General features: G+C 35.6%; 1 protein-coding gene and 1 pseudogene across 2 annotated transcripts; both read right to left on the reverse strand.

Moving 5' to 3' along the window:
• Nucleotides 1-952: 952 nt before the first annotated feature.
• LOC144545754 (suppressor-like protein) lies at nucleotides 953-5,110 on the reverse strand. Its single transcript, XM_078294298.1, has 6 exons — nucleotides 4,114-5,110; nucleotides 3,605-3,897; nucleotides 2,809-3,144; nucleotides 2,018-2,124; nucleotides 1,576-1,736; nucleotides 953-1,299 (listed from the first exon to the last, which is right to left on the reverse strand). The coding sequence occupies exons 1-6, from the start codon at nucleotides 4,966-4,968 to the stop codon at nucleotides 1,117-1,119; spliced, it is 1,935 nt and encodes a 644-aa protein (XP_078150424.1). The 5' UTR covers nucleotides 4,969-5,110; the 3' UTR covers nucleotides 953-1,116.
• A 14,751-nt stretch (nucleotides 5,111-19,861) lies between these two features.
• LOC144545978 (cytochrome P450 CYP94D108 pseudogene) lies at nucleotides 19,862-21,485 on the reverse strand (annotated as a pseudogene). The gene has a single exon (XR_013508654.1). The product of XR_013508654.1 is annotated as a cytochrome P450 CYP94D108 pseudogene (transcript).
• Nucleotides 21,486-21,500: the final 15 nt, after the last annotated feature.

The raw sequence follows: 21,500 nt of genomic DNA on the forward strand, positions 1-21,500 counted from the left end.
GATAGTGTATTATATTATATTATATGAATTATTCGTAAATGATTCCTACTTATCTGGACACTTTATACAGGAACACGTGAAACGCGCTCCTCTATCAGCAAACGACCCAGAGTAAATTTTTTTACTTGGATGGTAATTAATAAAAATTATATATTAGCAAGTTTTTCCTCATGCAATTATATGGTATGGTTAACAGCACAAAATGGCTGAAAATGTTGGATTCCTAGTGCTTTATCATTTTTGAAAGCCCACTTCCCTTTCTCAACAACCAAAAAGAAGAAAATAACACAATGTGACATCTACTGTTATATGTGAGATGCCTTTCACCACTCACCAGCTTTTAGATATGAACAAGACAAATTATTCTTTTTTCTATTATAACCACCCAAGCTATTTTCTCATTTAGTTTCCAAAAGCCAAAAAGCTTTACAAACAGCAATAGATCAAGCTCATACAAAATAAATGAGAAAAAAACCCATACAAATTAAACTTTCTTACAACAGGAAAAGTTGATTCGACTATAGATTAACAGGATATATTATCATCTCACTACCATGGTTAGCAGATATAAGGTTGAAAACCCTAATACATTAGCATAATGTTTTGCCAAACATTCCAGTGCATAACCATTCAATATAACTGCGATGAAATCCAACAAAATACATCCCAACGGCACCCCGCCTACAGGCCACTTGGGAAAAAAAATAAACCAAAAGGTACCCCGCCTACAGGCACTTGCTAGAAAACAAAAGAACCCAAGTAAAATGATTGTGGGATAGAATCTACAAGACTGCCACATGCATCAGAAGGTAGGGTTGGGACATAAACCTAACCAATGCTATCTTCATTAATTTTAATAATGACCTGAATCTAGTCTAAAAGGTGCTAGACAGAGATTGAATATGAAATAAATGTGTGTGTGTGTGTGAGAGAGAGATTTTCACACAAGTTAATAAAAATATGTAATTTTTGTATGACCACAACTCCTCCAAAATTTCAAACTATAATAAACAGTAAATAAACTATCATTTGTAGTTGTACCTAACAAGGACATGCAAGAGCTGCCTTCACACGACAATTTATCAGGTAAGAGAGGGAAAACAAAACAAAAAAATATTACTTGTCAGTGTTAGGAGGCGGCACTTTCACACCCATTAGACCGAGCAAATTTGAAGCAGGACCTGGGAGGCCTTGCTGGGAAGAGAATGAATCAAGCAAACTCTGCATGAGGTTAAAATCTACATCCACTGGAGACAAGTCCTTATCATCGCCATCTTCATCTCCAGCATTTGATGGCCCCTGGTATAATAAAATAAAATTAAAAAAAAAAAAAAAAACACAACCCTGATTTTCAGTATTTATTTATTTATCTTTGTGATTTTTACTTTCTATTGTAACTTCTTCAAGGATAAATCAGGTTCACTTGACCGCACATGTAATACCAAAATATTCTCTTAGAAACTAATTACCTATATTTTTTGCTCAATGGAGAGTACATTAACTTCAAAACTAACAGTAAATGAGCTGCTCTAAGAGAAATGGTAGAAGAGTGCATAAGGGACGAGGGATTATTACCGCAGAGAGGTCATTCTGCTGGTCGGGTCGAACGAAGCTTTTCTTAATGGTAGTAGAACTCAATTCTTTATTCAATGCATCAGAGTATGATTCCATAAACATATCCCCCATTTCTTGATCGCCACCATGTTCTTCATCAAAATCACTGCCTTCTGATTCATCTGGAATTTATTGAAGTAAACAAATAAACTAACAGCCCCTTGTAAACAATTAGAAAGATGCCTATCAGGTAAACAATTTTTTGTTCAATAGCGTCCCTTATGGTCTGGTACGATCTTCTTTTGCAAAATATTACCTTTTCAGATCTTATATATTAATCTCTTTTATATCAAAACACCTTTCAATGTATCAAAAGTTCTTGAATTTCAAACATTGGCATGCCTTCTTCACCTATCAGGAAGTTTTCTTAAATTGTTTTTCACAGGGAAAAAGAAAAGAGTACCAAAATCCATATCAGATGTCGACTCCTCTCCCTCATCATGGCCATTAAGAACAGATTCCATGGCCTTAAAGAACTGATCAGTATCAAGTTGCACATCTTCGGAGTTTCTGGTTGAAAAGAAACAAAAAGAAAGGTGAGAATATAGTTCATTTCAACTTGATTCATATACAAAACTCCCAAGCACTGAAGATATGCCCACCATTAACTACCAGAGTATACGAAAGAACTCCTGAAATCTTGATTATTCACTAGAAGGGTTGTTCTAAAGGCACTAAATAATAATTTAATGCACAAACAACCTTAAACCCCTTTAGAAAAGCGGTACTTACACTTGTTTCCTCAAGAGCAAACAAGGGGTCATTAATCACAGAAGAGCAAACAAAAATCATACTTTTCGTGTTTTTCCTCAAATACTAACACAAAAAAAGGCTCATACTGTAAATATGTCTATCATTAAATGATTATCGTACTGAAAATACTCAAATGATATTCTATATACTTTTTTTCTTTCGGTAAGGTCTCTATCAGTACATATTACTAAGAAGAAGAGTTGGGCTATTGTGATTCATGAAACATGATATCCACATTAAAATGGCTTGGAGACCAAATTTTATATTTTTTGGCAAAAAATACAATTTTTTTAGAATTTTTGAAAATCACTGTTATTCAGAAAATTCTGGATAATAAAAAAAATCAATTTCAAAAATCCTAAAAAAAATAGTTCGGATTGAATTATCTATACCTGAGAAATAACGAAATAACTAAAACAAAAGAGGAAACAGAGAGAAAACCTGTTGTCAGGAACCTCAGCTCCTTCAAAGCTCGAGACTTTACGAACAAACTCCTGCATGCTTGCTGCAATATCGCCTAAATTAAAATCATTTGTTTTTGAACTGGATCCACCTGCTTCATCTCCCTCCTGTTTCACATTCTTGTCTTTCTTTTTAGACTCATACGCTTGCATTTCCTTCTCTCTCTCTAGAATGGCCGAGTTGAGCTCGTCCTCACCATTGTAAAGCCATGAATCATCATCATTTGGAGGGAGGTCAGTGCCTTCAAATTCTTCCACTGAGTATGGAAGAGAAAGGATTTCATCTATTCTACGAACAGGAGCGCTTGTTATCTCCCTACAAATAATAAGATATGAAAAGTAAGAGATAAAGCACAGGTATAGCAGATCATATAGCAGCAAGCGCTACAGTTGACTACTTTCTTTATTTTTTGGGTTTATTATTTATTCTAAGTATTATTCATGTAGGGCTAAGTTGAGTGTTAATAGCTCTAAATCCAGAACGGTTGGAAATCAGGGTTGAATGAGACAAAGCTTAAAAGAGTAAATTAAGACTTCAAAGCATAGCATATGGTCATATAAACATAAATGAACTTAATTTCAGTTTAATTACAAAAATGGATATAGTAGTAGCATAAAGTATTTGACTATTTGTAGATTTCCATGACAACAAGGTTGAATAAAGACAATCTGAGCTTTAACACCACTCATAATTCCAGGAAAACTAGCACAACCAGAGCCAAATGAGACTAATCGGGCCTAGTTTTCATCTAATTGGAATGTTGAGAAGCCAATACCTTGTGCGAGCAAACAAGCTTGTGCTCTTATAATATGCCAATGACTCCTCCAGAACTCTTTTATACTCTTTTGAACCAGGTAGAAGCCCATCAAAGCAGCCACTCTCCTCGAGACTTTTCTTAAAAGCCTCCCAAGTGGCCCCTTTTCCTTCCTCTCCAGCGCGAAGCCTCTCTTGGTACAACATTTCAAATCCACAAGCTATCTTCATACCCAGCTCAGCTTCGGTGTAAGCTGTCCGATCTTCTCTAGATGGCATCGGATAGCATCTAGGTGCCTGAAAGCTTTGTTGCACCTGTAATTTTATCCCAAATTCAGTCCCATATTGGATATAAAGACAAGCATAGTTTGAACAAAGCAAACATTTTTTTTCCCTTCAGTAAAAAAAAGTTAATGTCACTTCTCCTGAGTCAGCACTTTGTAACGTATTAGTTAACTATGATATAGCAGGTCAATTTGTTGGTCTTTACAAGTAAATAATATTACCACACTAAATAATCCAGTAAATTACCAATTGTCCATACATAGCTCTAGTCATCGTCACCGAAATCCTAACCATGTCAATCTCGCCATCCTTTCCTCTCAAAAATTTGTCCATCTTAGCTGCGTGCTTCATCATATCAATATCCCTATCATAAAAGGCCTCCACTGCCAATGCAATTAAACAAGGCTCCATCTTCAAAACCTGTGCAACTTTCACTGGAACCCTAACTCTAACTCGATGCAAATTCTCCTTAGCCTTCTCTGGGTACCCCTCGATCCTCCTCTTAATTGCTGTTTGCACAGATTCTGAAGCACGAGTGTCGATTTTATTGTTTCTGACAGCTTCAATGGCTTCTGGTAGGGTTAGGGTGGAAGGGAATACCTCCATTGGGATTATATGTAGCTCCCCTTTGTGGATGAACACGCGGTTAGTGCTCGTGTCAGGGTTGACCCAACGGGGGAGTGAGAAGGCAGCTTCTATGAGAAGGAACTCGCCGTCTGAATCCCAAACTCGGATTACCAGATCAGGGAAGGATTGGGTGGCGAGGAAGAGGAGGGAGACAATGAACCACTCATCAGAGATAGAGTCAGCGAAGTGTGTCTTGCCATGGAGATGGGGGAGAGGAGGCGAGAGGCAGAGGGGGCAGGGCGAGGAGAGGGAGGAGGGGAGGGAGAGGAGAAAAGGGTCATGGTGGAAGAGGTAAGAGGAGAGATAGGGGGAGAGGAGGGAGTTGATGCTGAGGTGAAGGGAGGAGAGGGAGGAGAGTGCGGCGGAGGCGGTGAGGGAAGGTGGGAGAAAGGGGTAGATGGCGTAGAAGAGAGTGTCCTCAGGAGTTTGGCGGCGGAGAGGTGGAAAAGTGTCGGAGGCGGAGGAGGGATCCATGAAGTACTGGAAAAGTGTCGCTACTGTCGTGTCGAGGAATTCGAGAGGGTTTTGTGAGGGGTTGTGCTGGCGAGAGAAAGGGAAAAGAAAGCGGGAACTCGGTAGAAGCTCCGGGATAGCCAGGTACCTCTTTACAAACGGACGGTCCAGATTAATTTTAACCGGACCAAACTCAATCCGAAGCTTGTAGAAAGTAGAAATCTCCCCAATTCTATTCAATCCAATTCTATATTGCTTCTACTGTTAATCTGTTATGGTACTTGTGTTGCTAATTTAGGGAGCGAAAAACTGTGCAAAATTACGGGCCCAAATCTGAATTCCGCTCTCAACTCTGAAGTCCATAAAGAAACCTACCAACGAATTTGTATCACCTGAGCCTGAGGTAACAAAATTTCCCTATGTTACATACATAGGGGATGTCGAATCAGTTTTGGCACAAATATTGAAGAATCTCTTGCCTTTCACCTAAGACAGATTTTAACATAAATATTAAGTTACCTTAGTGCAAACCAAAGCAATTGGGAGGCTTGGGGATCATGGAACTATCTGTTTTCAACGATGCCATGCCATGCTAGCCAAATGGTATTGGCAATGGGCAAATTAGGAAAGAAGGCTATGGAAGACAATCTTCAATCAGACAAACCAAACCTTATGCCCGGTACCCAAATCACACTTCTTTAATATAACTCTAAAAAATGTGTATAGCTTCATGGATGTCTCAATGTTAAGAATAGTGGGAAGGGGAGACACAATCCTATTTTGGAGTCATAATTGGGGAACAGGAGTGCTTAAAGGGAAATTTCAAATATTATACACATATGTCATTGATCAGAACCTATCAGTAGCACAGGTGTTAAATGTAAGGCACATAAGAGAATTGAAGCGGCATAACAACTCACACAGCTATATGAGAAATTGAGTCAACAACCAATCCTTCTCAACAATGAACCGGACGAAACACGATGGAAATGGACACCTGAAGCGCAGTTCAGTGTCAAATCATATTACCAAGCATTTAAACATGCTCCAACCAGGATATCCGAGGCAAGCAAGGTTTGGAAATTCAAGGCGCCGCCCAGAATGCAAGTATTCTCATGGTTAATGGTGCTAAACAAGGTACTAACAATAGACAATCTAAATAAACGATGATGGAGTATAGTGAACAGATGCACCATGTGCAAACTGCAACTAGAATCATTAAGACACCTCTTTGAAGAATGCATAGTGACGAAGGAAATATATCAGCAACTATCACTGATCATGGGGATGAATATGCCTACACAGCAAGCAAGGAAAGCGCTGCTCGGCAATGAATTAAACAAGAAAGAAAAATCAATACTGCTGATTGCACAATTTGTTATTTGGAGGGAGAGATGCACAAGAACCTTCACAGACAAATCAAATGAAGTGCAAATTCAAGTACAGCAAGCACAGGATCAATGGATGATCACTATGAAGATGGACAGACAAGCATTAACATAGGCCTACAACAAAGCATATCTCATATCAGTATGCTGGTATCGCTTACTGGTAAATGGAAGAGCTCACTTGTTTTAGCTCTTACCTAATTTTATTTCCGTTTTTGCCCTTCCCTATTTAGACCTTTTATTTATTTGCACAGGCTCAACTATATTGAGCTAATTGTATCTTATTTCAATCTGAGATATATATCTCATGTAACTCGACCCGTTTAATGAAATTAGGCCATGAGCCTTATTTTTTTCTCAAAAAAAAGTTACCTTAGAGGATATGAACTCCCTCCACATCCTCTAAAATGGACACCTCCTTTTAAATCAAGACCATTTATCTCCCATCCGACGGCAATGATTTTGCAAATCTACAATTTAAGTAATAATTGTATAACAAATAATACGAAACAAATTCAAATAAATGTTTTCTAGTTTTTTACATCTTATCTTATATGGCCAAATAATACTTATAAATGTCAATTTTATATAATTTCATAGTTATTTGCCTCTTGAAATTGAGCCCAAAATTTCGGACCATTCATTTTTACGTACGTTATTAATCAACGGTCAATTTGCAATGAAACGAGTCCAATTCAGTTTTAAAATGATCAAGAGAAAACTCTGAACATAAACAACACAAAATTCTTCAAGTTTGGTTATGTCTAAGCTTCGATTCAAGGTGAAGTGTCTATAGCCATTTAGAGGTTTGCTTTTACCCGAACGGGTAGTACCCGTTTTGCCCGGCCCGTACCCGTTACCCGAGGTACCCGTACTCGTGCCCGGGTATAGGCGGGTAAACGGGTACGGGTTTGAAACGGGTAGGGTACCAATATTTGAGAAAAAAACCCGTCCAACCCGTACCCGTCTTACCCGTACTCGAAACCCGCCTATCCGCACCCGTTGTACCCGTACCCGCACCCATTTACCCGAACAACTTTACCCGTTTACCCGTTTTTTTTAAATTCAAAATTATTTTGTCGCCGGAAAAAACAGTATTAAAAACAGAAAAAAAAACAGTATTAAAAAATGAAAAAAAATGAAAAAAAAAAAAATACCCGTACCCTATCCGAGGTATCCGAACCCGTTACCCGAGACGGGCACGAGTATGAAACGGGTAGGGTACACCCTTTTAAAAAATTACCCGACCTACCCGTACCCGTTCTACCCAACTACCCATCCTACCCGTACCCGCCCTACCCGTTACCCGTCCCGGGTTTACCCGAGGTACCCGTACCCTACCCGAGAGCAAACCCCTATAGCCATTCGATGATGCAATATTCCGTTAGCGGGATGGATAGGATAATCAACATAAATTTTTACCAAACTTTGCTACAATTAAATAAATGTATTGATCTTTAGTTTGAACGGTTCAGATTAACTAACGGGTGTAAACTCACACAACTAGAAATCATGTTGCATGACATGCATATAGGGTATGAGTTTGTTACAACAAAATGCATGTAACAACATGCTATATCACGTATCAAAATATTATACTAAGATTAGAAACATGCATGTCTTAGCATGCATTCATTATCGCGTAATTTTTATTACTATATTTTTCAATTCCAATTTTTTAATCAATTTATGGCGAATTGGTTCATTAATTGCTTAAATTTCATTGATCACATAATTCATGTAATACATAACTTCAACGTGGTAATGCATATAATTTCAATCCGATTCAAATTATTTATGGTAAGTTTTTTTTTTTTATCTTTCGTATAATTATTTTCAATATGTAAATGAAAAAATTCTCAAAAATTATAAAGGTCCAGAACACAGTGGAATCCACAGTTTTGTGAAGGTCAGATTTGCGCGAACTCTCTATTTTTGTGCAGTTTTCTTCTTTGCTGGCTGAGATCTCAATAATTACTTAAAAATCCTTAAGAATTCCAATAAATATAAAGTTTTATACTAGAGTACATATCAGGTCATTTCATAACTATGTATGCAATTTGAGGTCATTCGATGACCTGTAGGCTGTAGCTAGGTACAAAATTCTAATTTTATTGAGACTGTTTTTTGGAAGTGGTATTTGAACCAGTATAATGAAACCGTATCGAGTTAGAAATTTATAGTTTTTTTGCATGAATGACCTTGTACTTGTTTCTATTTATATGTTTATCTAGGAATAACTTATAATTTTGACTTGTATTAATATAGGTATATGATGTGATGTAATCCTTAACAATGTCGGTCGTGACTCCACTGAGTGTTTTTAACTGTCTTCATCTTATAAGTACTTTTCTTTTCTTTTCTTTTGGGATACAAGTTTCCTATTTATATAAATGATTGTTCGAAATTCAAAATGACTTCGTCTGTTACATTGGTATGTGACATTTATATTACATTTTTCCATCTATATACAGGCCACAACATGCTACCAGTACTTTTGATATGCATGGTTGACGAGTTTTATATTGTCAATGATAGTAAAAAGTGAAAGACTGTAATTTTGGGATTGAAGTTCTAAATATGCAGGATAACTTTGTCGGTTATTTTTTACTTTTTTATTTCATGACTTGAGAATTTTGAGGAAATTGTAATTGATAATAAGACAAAATTATAATTGTTGTGTTGATATTGTTACTGTTGTATCTCAAATCAAAATTGTAATTTTGTATGATATTTGATGTTACAATTGAATCGATCTATAGTGTATGTTTTGAGAAAAAGTAAAATGAAAAAAAATTCAAAAAATTGACAAAAAAGTAAATAACCAAAAAAACTAAAAAAACTAAAAAAACTGACAGATAGTATCAGCGACTGGTTATTTTGATCGCTGATAGCAGGGTATCAGCGATCGATTTTTGGGTATTAGCGATCGATTTCACCAGTCACTGAAGCCTTTACATGACGTTAGCAAAAACCAATAGCGATAAAAAAAAATCGGTCGCTGATGACTTTTCAGCAATCGAGATGACGTCATTCAGTGATTGATGATGTCATCGGATGAGCATCAACGACGAGGCCTTCAGCGATCGAGTTATCAGCGACCGATTTTGGCATCAGCAACTGACGCCTTGGCTATCAGTGACCGGTTTCACTGGTCTGCTGTAGTGAATGTAAACCTCGACAACAGAAAGCCAGAGCAGCAGCTCTTTAGTTTTAACCCCGGTTATCTTCTTCAACTTTCCTTTCTCCACAAAAGCCGTCACCTCAACAGCATATGAAACAACCTGCTTGATCTTCTTGAAAGTATGTTCTATCTTTTTCTTCTGAATGAAACTAATGAATTTTAGAAGGGAATTAGAGAAATTATGAACTGTAATTTTTATTGAAAAATTCTAATCTTTACATAGTCTATACATGGATATTTATAGCCTAAAATTCCTATGTATTCCTACTAGCCGTTGGGCTCATTCCTATTTTACAATGGCTGGATCTGTTGCCTAATTACACCCTAATAATATCATAATTACATAAATCAAGCTAGGTACCATATTTGGATGCTAGCTAATTTGTTGCCTAACTATGCCTATGATGAATATTATGAGGCTAACATTCTAATTTCTCAACAGAAACAAACCATATGAAACCGGCATTTCTGTTGTAACCAAACTCTTCTAATGTTTTGAAGAGGAAAGATACTCTTTGGGAGGTCGAGCTCTTCAAGCAGTTGAATAGACTTCTTCTTGCACTCGGCATCTCCTTCAGTGATATCAGCGCCTTCATGGTACGTAGTTTTTAATGATTTTTTGATGCCATGAAATTTTATATGTTTGTGTGGTTGTTTACTTGTTTTGTATATGAAGTAGTGTTGTAAAAGCGCACAGGGGGACTGTACTTATATAGAGAGGTCTGAAGAGGGAGATGTGATGAGCGCTTGTCATGCATGGAAAATTGGTTGTATAGGAAATTTGACTTGGTGTAACTTTGGTGGTTTCTTTATTGAGACGTTTAAGCAAAAAAAAGAAAAATCTGAAGTCCGCTATATATATCTTCCTATATCTTTTAAGTCCCAACTCTGACTCTCTCAGTTCTCAGGTCCGCCCGTCTCTCTCTCCTCTCCACTGCCACAGAAGAACGGTTACAATTTAGGTATCAATTATCAATTTATGGTGTATTAATTAAATTATGGAATTGGTATTGGTATTGGTAATTTTTTGTTGGGCGTTTGGTTGGTGCTATAGACCATGCCAGGGAATGGAAAGATTCCTGGAAATGTAATGCCAAAGAATAACATTCTAAGAAATGTGTCATTACTATGTTTGGTTCGCGTATGACTATTGTTTCAAGATTCCAATGAATATGCTATTACTATGTTTGGTTTGCACATGACTATGCTTTTTAGTATTTTTGAGAATGTGTCATTTCAATAAAAGTAAATATTTTTTTATTGAGTAGTATTTCAGAGAATGTGTCATTTCAATAAAAGTAAATATTTTTTTTAATTGAGTGACTCATAAGGTAACGATTGAATTTTTTAATTATCATTTTTATTGAAAGCCCGTTGGCATAGATTAAAATTGAAAAATAAGTTTACATCATCACATTCCATTGGTTCTCTCTTAAGCAAATAATTCCAACTCCTAACAACATACTGGTGCCTGACAGACAAATCTGGTACCCAAATCAAAAGACTGGTAGCTAACTGAAAATCAAGTAAAACAACCAAACTACTAAATCCTATTACAGCAGTGAATCACTTGTGACTTGTGAGAGTGGCTGCTAAATTCTCTGAAATTCTCCGGTTTAGCAATAATTTTAATTGTAAGTGTGCCACCGTATTCAAAGGGGGTGTATCACTTCCTGGTTGACAGATGCTTGATTTTTCCAAATACAATATTCTGGCACACCTGAATTGTGCCAGACATCTTTTTATTTTTTTTAGAGAAAGCCCCTAGGCTATAAATTCATTAAAAAATCATAAAGTTTGAAGTACAAGTAAACCACGGATCATTTAAAAACATAATAAAAACTAACAAATTCATGATACCAGTGCATATATAGTAGATAATTTAGAAGAATAATAAGAAACTAACAACTTCACTAAACTACCCCTAAGCATAATACCAGTACATACATGAAAACTAAAAATGTAGCTCACTTCTAATGTTGTGATTTGGAAAATATCAATAAGGATATATCTGCACCTAAAGTACCTGTACAAAGCACACTAATCCTATTGTAACTGACAACCAAAAAAAATACACTAAGCACAAAGCACCTATGTCACTTCTACAGTCAAATTATTAATCTGAAGAGTTGACCCTAGATAAACAGACAACCCGAATCAAATTCTTAACCATCATCTCCAACCCCTCGAAGGCTCTTACACCAACATGCTGGCAAGCCACAAAGAAATAGTCTGCTCTAAGAGATCGGTTCCAAGGGATGATCGTCATATTCTCATATGAAGTGTCCTGCACAATTAAAGGGTAATTCAATAAAAATACATGTCACTATTGTAAATTAAAATTTGCATCAAACTATTCCAGCACTAATCCATTACCTTTTTTAAGCTTGAAGAAATGATAAAAAAAAAGTGTTTTAACAGGTGCCAGTATAATAAGGTAGCTTTTAACATTAGATAATACAGGTGCCAGTACAATCGGGTTTTATTATTTACACTTCACTGAGCCAGTTGGAATTTTGAACAAAATCGAGATTGGTGCATATCACAAGCCAACTAACACATTTCCCCCTCTCTGATAAAATTCATGATTCGCTTATGGCACTTCAATATGCTGATGACACGGCTTTGATTGCAAATGCTAACATTACTTCACTGATCTCGTTCAAGATCATATTGCGCTTATTTACCAAGGCTTCTGGTTTACAGGTGAATTACAGGAAAAGCACTTTCATTCCATTGAACATTCCAGAGGTAAATATGGACTGGGTAAAAGCTATCATAGGCTTTACCCAAACCGATTTTCCTATCACCTACCTAGGGATGCCACTTACGGTCAAAGCCCCGATAAAGAGAGATTTTTTGCCAATGATTGAAAGGGTGGAAAAGAGGTTGGAGGGATGGCAATCTAAGCTATTAAGTAGGGGGGGACGACTTGAATTGGTACACACGGTACTATCCTCTATCCCAACTTACTACATGATCTGTTTCAAGCTCCCGGTATGGGTTATTAAGCGAATCGATAGAGCAAGGAGAGATTTCCTGTGGGGAAAGTCCACAAACACGAAGAAGGGCATTTCCCTATGCAATTGGGGTCTTGTTTGCCTCCCAAAGTCAGCGGGGGGCATGGGGTTGGCAGATTTGCAACTAAGGAACACATCGTTGCTTCTACGATGGTGGTGGAAAGGATATAAAGAACAGGACTCCATGTGGACCATGGTTATTAGGCGCATTCGTTGGAGAGGAAACTTCAATGCAGGCCCTATGCTGTGGTCGGGTACGGGATCTTTCTTTTGGGGACAGCTACTGGCATTAAAGCACTTTTTCGATTGGGCAACTGAGTGGTCAGTTGGAGATGGTAAACACATCTCCTACTGGTTTGATAGATGGGGCTCAGAACAACTTGCTGCCACGGGTTCCAGACAAGTAAGTCAGGCATTATCCTTACACCAGGCGAGAGTCATTGGAATGACAGCCCACCATGAATCCACCCCTTTTCCAGTCCTAACAGAGCTACCTGATGAGTTACATTGGCGGTTTGCTGCCAATGCCCGATACAGTGCGGCTTCGGCATACAAAACAATCATCGGTGGAGGCCTACTCGGTTGGGAATTCCAGGATACTTGGAGATTCTGCATCCCTCCATCGGTGAAGATATTCATCTACCTGCTTTTGAAGGACAGGCTGTTAACTAGAGACGTCATGTTAAGAAGGAACTTCAATTGTGAAACTTATGATTGCCCCATGTGCGACTCTGGTGTCTTAGAATCTGGGGTGCACCTCCTCTTCCAATGCCCTTATTCCGTGGATATTTGGAACAAGGTGTGCAATGCAACTGGCTGCAGTCTCATGGTTCAGGGGAATTCAACTCAAGACATATGGAGGAATTCATATATTCATTTCAAACAAACGGTGAACTTGAAAAATAAGTGGCAGGTCCTTTTTTCAGCTATCTGCTGGTTCATTTGGAGACTGAGAAATAGAAAGGTTTTTGAAGGAAAACACTATTCATCTGATCTGGTCGCACAATGGATTATATGTGAAGCAACCCTCCGGAGAGACAACTGTGGTGTAAAGTGAAGAGATCACCAAGAACAATGGCTGATCTACCTCCTTAATTTTATTTTCTTTTCTTTAGGTTACAGGAAACTGGTTGATGGCACAGGTAGTATGGTAACTTAGATAGCGACGTGCATGGCCTTACATGGCATTGTTTGATTTATGGGCCTCAGAGGCCCTGCATGGTGTAACCTGTTCTTCTTTTTAATAAATTAAACCTGGCAGCCTCTGCCCGGCTTTGTTCAAAAAAAAAAAAAAAAAAAATACTATTTCTGCCAAACGCGGGAATGGAATTAAGATGCCAAGGAATCATCTCCCAAAAGCGCCAACCAAACACCAATTAAATTCTGATTTGGCATTGGTATTTGGTATCAATTTATGGTGTATTCAATTTAGAAACCTAATTAACTTGAATTCCTAATTGAATGTTTTGTTAACTGGCATAGTTTTTGTGTTGATGTAAGATACTGGAACATCAAATTTAGTTTTTTTTTGTGTGTGCGCTGGTGCAGATACCAGTATTCAGGGGTATTGGTTTTAGAGGGTAATTTTGTCATCAGGTTGGGCTTAAACGCATGAATGAATTAATGCATCTTTTGAAGGATTTAAAAACTATGTGATGTAATTAACAACTTTTGCTAATGCAATGGGCAGCCTTGCATGCCTTTCATCCAAGAAAAATAAATTTACTTTAATTCCCTGAACCCGTTTAGCTAATGGGTTTGAACGCAATAAACTACTTTTAACTCAATTCCTGCCCCCTGCCAGAAAACTTGTATCCGCCCCTGCAGCAGCTAATTAAAAAAAAAAAAAATGTATCTAGCTTAATTAAGTCCATTTCTCAGGAATAAATATAGATACACGCAAGAAATAGTCAATTACTATATAAAACAATGTACAGAAAAAACTAGAGGAGTGGCAATCCTCAAGTTTTGTAACGACATCCTATTAGGCTATTACAATATATCAGTAACTTCCTATATATAATAAAACCCTTTCCATCAATCAGGTCTCTCTCAAACTAATTAATGCATATCAAACAAATAAATAGACTCATTATTTTTATAAATAAGATAATAAATAAATAGCAACAACAAACATTAATTTAATTTTGTGGGCCTTGATAATTCACTGCCTATAGGCTATAGCTAGCCCCTGATATTTTAAAATTAAGTCAATAGAGATGGCCGTGACGTCACTCACGAAAGAATTAATTCATGTTACTCACGACATTTTGTGGGCCTTAATAAATGAAAGTTCTGCATCCGAACAAAGTATCCACATAATTTCTTTTTCTTTTTCTTTTTCTTTTTCTTTTTCTTTGACAATAGTGGAGAATTCCCACATAATATGATATTAGATTAAATAATACTAATAAATTTACTTTTAAATTATCAATTTTATATCATTTTTTATAATTTATTTTAAAATTGTCAAAATTAATAGCCATTATCAAGTGATCATCTTCTCAAATTATATCAAACTAGGACTCTCATTCGACCTTAGCCCCGAAAAATGGAATTCGCATCCTCTGAGATATGAGATATCTCATATTTTGCGTCACATTAATTTTGGGAAATCTCAACCATTCAAATTAAAGACGTTCTGCATGAATCTAAAAGCTCAAATACTACTGCCCCCCCCTGCCTATCCCCGAATAGGTACTGGACATGTCGTTCACGCAAAATATGAGATATCTCAGAGGATATGCACTCCCAAAAATGATGTGTAAAAAATTATAACATTTCAACTTTATTTTGATTGTCATCAAGAACTTGTAAAAAATGTACTAATGTGAATAATTTAGAGACGTTGATTTTTCAACTTATTGATTCACATAAAAACAAAATTGAAATATAATGATTTTTCATGAGCACATAGAGAAAATAACATAGATTATATCCAACGGTTTTATTTTGACTTTTATGTTCTAGATTTTGAACTATTAAAGTTTTTATAAATAGAGGAATGATGAAGGCACAAAAAATAAAGGCATTTGAACCCTCATAAATAATATTTATTATGTAGAAAAATTGGAAACAATTAAATATTTTTTAGAACGTTAGAACTCTATATAATAGAGAACAATATAATTAGCTATACGAAAATCTCCATAGAGAGTAATAACAAATGTTGTATCACTTGAAAATTTTCATTACAACTTAGGAACATATGAAACACATTTAAACATAGAGAGAAATAAGAAACATAAAGAATCAATTAAGATGAATAAGAAAGAAACAAATTAAAAGAATAGTACGTAGTCACAAATAACATGACACATCTAATAAACTTTGAAATCCAACCATTTTAATAGAGTTTCAATTTGATACACAACTTATAATCTAAATAATAAAAAGCATACACTAGTGGAAAATAAGGAATCAGGATCGGTTATATAAGCCTATTAATATCGGAATATAACCGATCTTGATGAAGGCGATACTGATACTATCAGGATCGGTTTTGTATTTTGTACCCAACCGATCTTAATAAGTACTTATCTAGATCGGTTATATCGGAGAACCGATCCTAATATTTTTTCCCCCGTTTTTTAATACCAATTAAAAAAACACAATTAGTATCGGATTTCATTAAAACCGATCCAGATGAGACTATCAGGATCGGTTCCTACATAAAAACCGATCTTGATAGTTAAGTATCTGGATCGGTTTTTTTTGTAAAACTGATCTTGATATAATTCTCTAAAAAAAAAAAACTTTTAGGATCGGTTATTTTTTAATAACCGATCCTAAAAGCTTTTTTTTTTTTTTTTAGAATTAGGATCGGTTATTGTAAACAACCGATCCTAATAGTAGTAATCTGGATCGGTTGTTTAAAATAACCGATCTTGATGTTTTATTGAAGCTAAATTTTTTTTTTATTTATTTGACTAGCTTCCATATATATTTTGCTAGCTAGCACCCTAAATTTTTTTTTTTTGCACAATAAGAAGTAATAATCAAATATCATATACACATCCTAAATTAATTATCATACACATCTTAAACTATTACAAAAAATTCATGTTCATACAAAGTTTTGTGAAGCATTACATATTATAACAAGAAATTTAAATCCAAAAAAATATTAATTAACAAACATACAAGTGACTAATTGGGCTATTTCTTCAATTAACACACATTTATGCAATATACACATTTATGCAATTAATGTAAAGCACAACAATAAAAAAAATCAATAATTACCTCTTTTGCAATCACATCACTTGAGATTAAAAAAGACCCTAAAAACAAAAACAAAAGTAACAATTAGATGGAAAAATATTTTCCAAAAAAAATACAAAAAAATGTGTTTTAAAAGTATAATAATGAGAAAATTAGATAAAGCTAATACCATGATAGTTGATCGGCCGGATGATTAAGTAACTTGAGAGAGATGTCCTCAAGACTGTAAAACAATATATAAACACCATTAATTAATTTTTGAAACAATAAAAAAAAATTAAAAACTGACACAATTGAGCTGGAGGTGCGAGAGGCTCGGCTTTGAGAGGAAGAGACGGAGAGAAAGAGAGAGAGAGACACGGAGGAGAGGGAGAGACGGAGACAGAGAGAGAGAGACAAAGAGTACTGAAGATTTGAGAGAGAGATACGGAGACACAAAGACAGAGATGCTAAGTTGAAAATGAGAGGCGCGAAATGAAAATAAGAAGAACCCTAAGCAGGTTATATAGGGAGTTATCATTAGGATCGGTTGTTTATAAAAAACCGACCCTGATAATATTTTTTTTTTTTTTTTGCAGAACCAAACTTTGAAAAAAAATTGTATCAGGATCGTTTTTTTATAAAAAACCGATCCTGATACTATATACGAGAAAAATCACTGCGGTAAACCCCACTCATATTGATGGTCTATCAACCATCGAACGGCTACCATTTATTTTCTTTTCTGTTTTGTAATGCATGTACACGGATAAATATTAAGAAAAATGTGAAAAATATAAAAATTATTTATTTGTGTTTGTATGGCCAAATCAACTCTACCATGATCAATTTTGTACAATTTTATTATTATTAATGACATCAAATTGTTAAATGGAATGCAGACCGTTCATTTCTGCATGATCATCCAACGGTGGGTCTGTAATTAAATGACATGTAATAATTTTTAAAATTATCAAGATATAACATGGAACATTAATAACGTAAAAGTGCCGAAGGCCCGACAACTGTAAGTCTTGATCCAACGTAAACTATTTACGGCCGTGCGATGTTACTATATTGTTTTGCTTTGATGAACTAGTAAATGAATCCCGAATTGTATCAAATTTTATAATGGTGAAATTAATATGACATTCTTTCATTTTAACGGTTCCGATCGACCAAATGCTGATGTTCGTATCCGTTCCTTCACAACCCCACACAACAAGGGTTCAAGTCCTATGTATATTATTATATGGCACAAGTCATTGATGCATTATGCATGATTGTATAAAAAAAATTCAATAGTCAAAATGACTTCAAAATGAAATATCAATGTCAAATAATTAATTATATTATCACATAAATTTTAATAATATAAATTACATTAATTTTAATGAAAAAAAAATTAATGTAACAACTGATTGGTTCTGTAAAAAAAAAGAATATAGAGTACATACAGCGCACCACACAAAGTTGGTTCTGCAAAAAAAAAAAAATAGTATTAGGATTGGTTATTTGAAACAACTGATTCTAATACTATTTTTTTTTTCAAAGTTGGTTCTGCAAACAAACAAAAAAAAACTATTAGGATCGATTTTTTATAAAAAATCGACCCTGATACTATTTTTTTTTTTTTGCAGAACCAACTTTGAAAAAAAATAGTATGAGGATCGGTTTTTTTATAAAAAACCGATCCTGATACTTATTTTTTTTCAAACTTTGAAAAAAAAAGTATTAGGAACGGTTGTTTATAAAAAACCGATCCTGATACTATTAGGATCGGTTCTTTATAAACAACCGATCCTCATACTATATTTTTTTTTTTTTGCTTTGCAGAACCAACTTTGAAAAAAAAAAGTATTAGGATCGGTTGTTTCAAATAACCGATCCTAATAGTATCAGGATCGGTTTTTTATAAACAACCGATCCTGATTTATGCTAATTAGGATCGGTTGTTTGTTAGAATCGATCCTGATACTATCAGGATCGATTTTTAATAAGAACTGATACTAAAAGGTAATAAATTAGGATCGGTTGACCAAAAAATCCGATCTTATTAGTTTTTAGGATCGGTTTTATTAATAAAAACGATCTAGATAGGTATTAGTATCGGTTGTTTCTTATAGCCGATCCAGATAAGCCGATCCTGATTCCAGTTTTTCCACTAGTGATACCTATAATATTAGTTTAAATTTGGATGAATTTTGATTGTCAAAATAAATTCTAGTCAATATCATTAATAATTAGAACATGTACAAACATCATTTTTCATAATTGATCAAGGTATAATGACAATAATATAACAACAAATACAATGACAGCATGCACTAGTATTAATTAGAAGTTGGTCCCAGAAAATTCGAACTGAAGGATTCCCATCCAACTTAGTCGAATAAATTAAGGATATCATTTTACCAGCGAATTAAAGTAAGCATTAACCATTTAGATTTAATCCACATGCATGCCACATAATTAATTAATACCAATTAATGATTCATAAGTAGTCAGAGCCGACCAGTGAGTCAGTGACCACACTTAAAAATACCAGTTGCATACTTGCATGCATATATATATGTCTGGTACGACTGTTTTTTGAACACAGAGAGCTGTTTCAATTCAATTTTTCTATATTGGTTCTACTATTTTTTGTCATTCGATCATGGGTTTTGTTCTGATCGATGTTACGTACTGATGTTAGATATCAGAGGATAGAAATTTAATTTGGTATATATATATATGGGTATATCTGTATTTGTGTTGTAAATGAATGTTCAATCTCTAATATGAGAAATTTTATGGTACTTAATTGTGTTGCTAATTGCTTTCAGTCTCTCTTTGTCACGTTAATTGGTATTGGCTTGTGGCACCGACTGGTACCGGTAATGATATTGGTAGTTTAATTATAAGGTGTGCATGTAAGGTGTTGGACGAAATACCCAAAACACTTAACAACTAAATAAATTAAGAAAAGACACTAAAAACTAGAGGAATAGCAATGCTCAAGTTTTGTAACATCCTATCCTACCTATTACAATATCACTAACTTCTTATACATAATATATATATAAAACCCTTTTCCATCAACCAGGTAGCTAGGTCTCTCTCTCAAATTACAAATTACAGCATATATAGTAAACAAATAATATAATCATTATTTTTATAAATATATAAGATAATAACTAAATAGCAACAACAAACATTAATTATTATATATGTTCTCTCTTCGAGAACTTGGCCGGCAGTCCACCTTTCATCTTTAATATTCCTAGTCGAAACAAATAGTCTGGCTTCCCCTCCATCACAACTTCAATCTTATACCTTTCAAACAAGAATGCGGCAATTGATTTCATTTGTATGTACGCCATCTCTTTTCCCAAACACATTCTTGGACCGGCATGAAACACCGGGTACTTAAACGGGTTTTCAGGCTTGAAAACCCCATTCTCCAACCACCTCTCTGGTTTATATTCACTACAGTCTACCCCCCATATATCCTCCATCCGACCCATGGCATATGCGTGGTAACTAACTAGCCATCCCTTTTTAACAACTGTTCCGTCTGGTAAAGTGTCGTCTTCCTTGCATGACTGTGTGTCAATTGCCAATGGAGGATATAACCTCATGGCTTCGGTTATGGCAGCATGTAGGTAATGCATCTCTCTTAACTCATCATACCCAAACATTTCACTAGAGGAAGTTTTAATGTTTCTAATTGATCTTATCTCTTGTAGAATTTTTTCCTCCACATCAGGTCGGGTCAGCACAAGCCAGAAAAACCATATCATTGCAGTTGAGATGGTATCACCACCGGCAAGTAGGAGGTTAGTGACAAAATCTACTAAATTCTCCATAGTGTGTTCTTCACTCGAGGCTATGTGAGATATGAGATCGGTCTTGTTATTCGAAGGTTTTTCTAACTTCTCATGAATTATCCTTGTTACATGACTCTTAATCTTAACAATAGATTCTCTCAACCTTTTTTCACTCTCAATATTAAGCCATTTCATACACCTCCACACAATAGGAAACCGCTTGACGAGACAATCTTGTGCCTCGGCACACGATCTCATTAATTCGGAACCCTCTTCAGTTAGACTAGCTATGTCGACGTCAAATACAACTCTGCTGACATTATCAAATGCAAACCGCTCTAGAACATCTTGGATGTCTATAAGCTCTCCCTTCCCACTCATTCTCTCCACAAAGGGAATGAGTCGGTATATGATCTCAGAGTGAAACGTGTCTACCATGAAACCACGCAGAGAGCGAGTCGCGAACGCCAAGCTCGCAGTCTTACGTTGCCAATGCCAGTGCTCACCATTGGAGTTAAATATTTCATGACCTAAGAGATCCTCTAGCAAGGATATGGTTGTTTGGCTCCTTGGGTAGTTTTCAGATTTTGTTTTCAGAATGTATTCAACATTCTTCGGGTTGGCGGTTAGAATGCCGGTACGAAAACCAGTGACTCGTGACACGGTTGTATGGGTCGGGTTATCGATCAGGATTTCAGTTGTCCATTCAAAAATACGGTTCCGGTTTTTAATGACATCAAACAAATCACCGATAAGAGGGTAGGTTTTGTGGCAAAATGTGGTGGTTTGTTTCTTTGGGTCTTGATTGAAGTAGCAGTATAATGTGAGAAGAAGAATGGGGATGAGAAAGCATGAGAAAATTAGAGAAAGATCCATACTTCTTTCTTTTATCAAATTAATGATTTGGATTGAATGGGTAATTAAAACTGTGAGCTTTGCTTGAGTT

The sequence above is a fragment of the Carex rostrata genome, chromosome 28 (genome assembly GCF_964058835.1).
Source record: "Carex rostrata chromosome 28, lpCarRost1.2, whole genome shotgun sequence".
Taxonomy (NCBI): Eukaryota; Viridiplantae; Streptophyta; class Magnoliopsida; order Poales; family Cyperaceae; genus Carex; species Carex rostrata.

Excerpts from the sequence above, each read along its gene's own strand:
- LOC144545754 (XM_078294298.1), bottom strand. The coding sequence starts at position 4,968 with ATGGATCCCTCCTCCGCCTCCGACACTTTTCCACCTCTCCGCCGCCAA. Across the intron at positions 2,125-2,808 it reads GCTGAGGTTCCTGACAACAG|AAACTCCGAAGATGTGCAAC; the intron begins GTTTTCTCTCTG and ends CTTTTCAACCAG. Across the intron at positions 1,300-1,575 it reads AGCAGAATGACCTCTCTGCG|GGGCCATCAAATGCTGGAGA; the intron begins GTAATAATCCCT and ends TTATTATACCAG.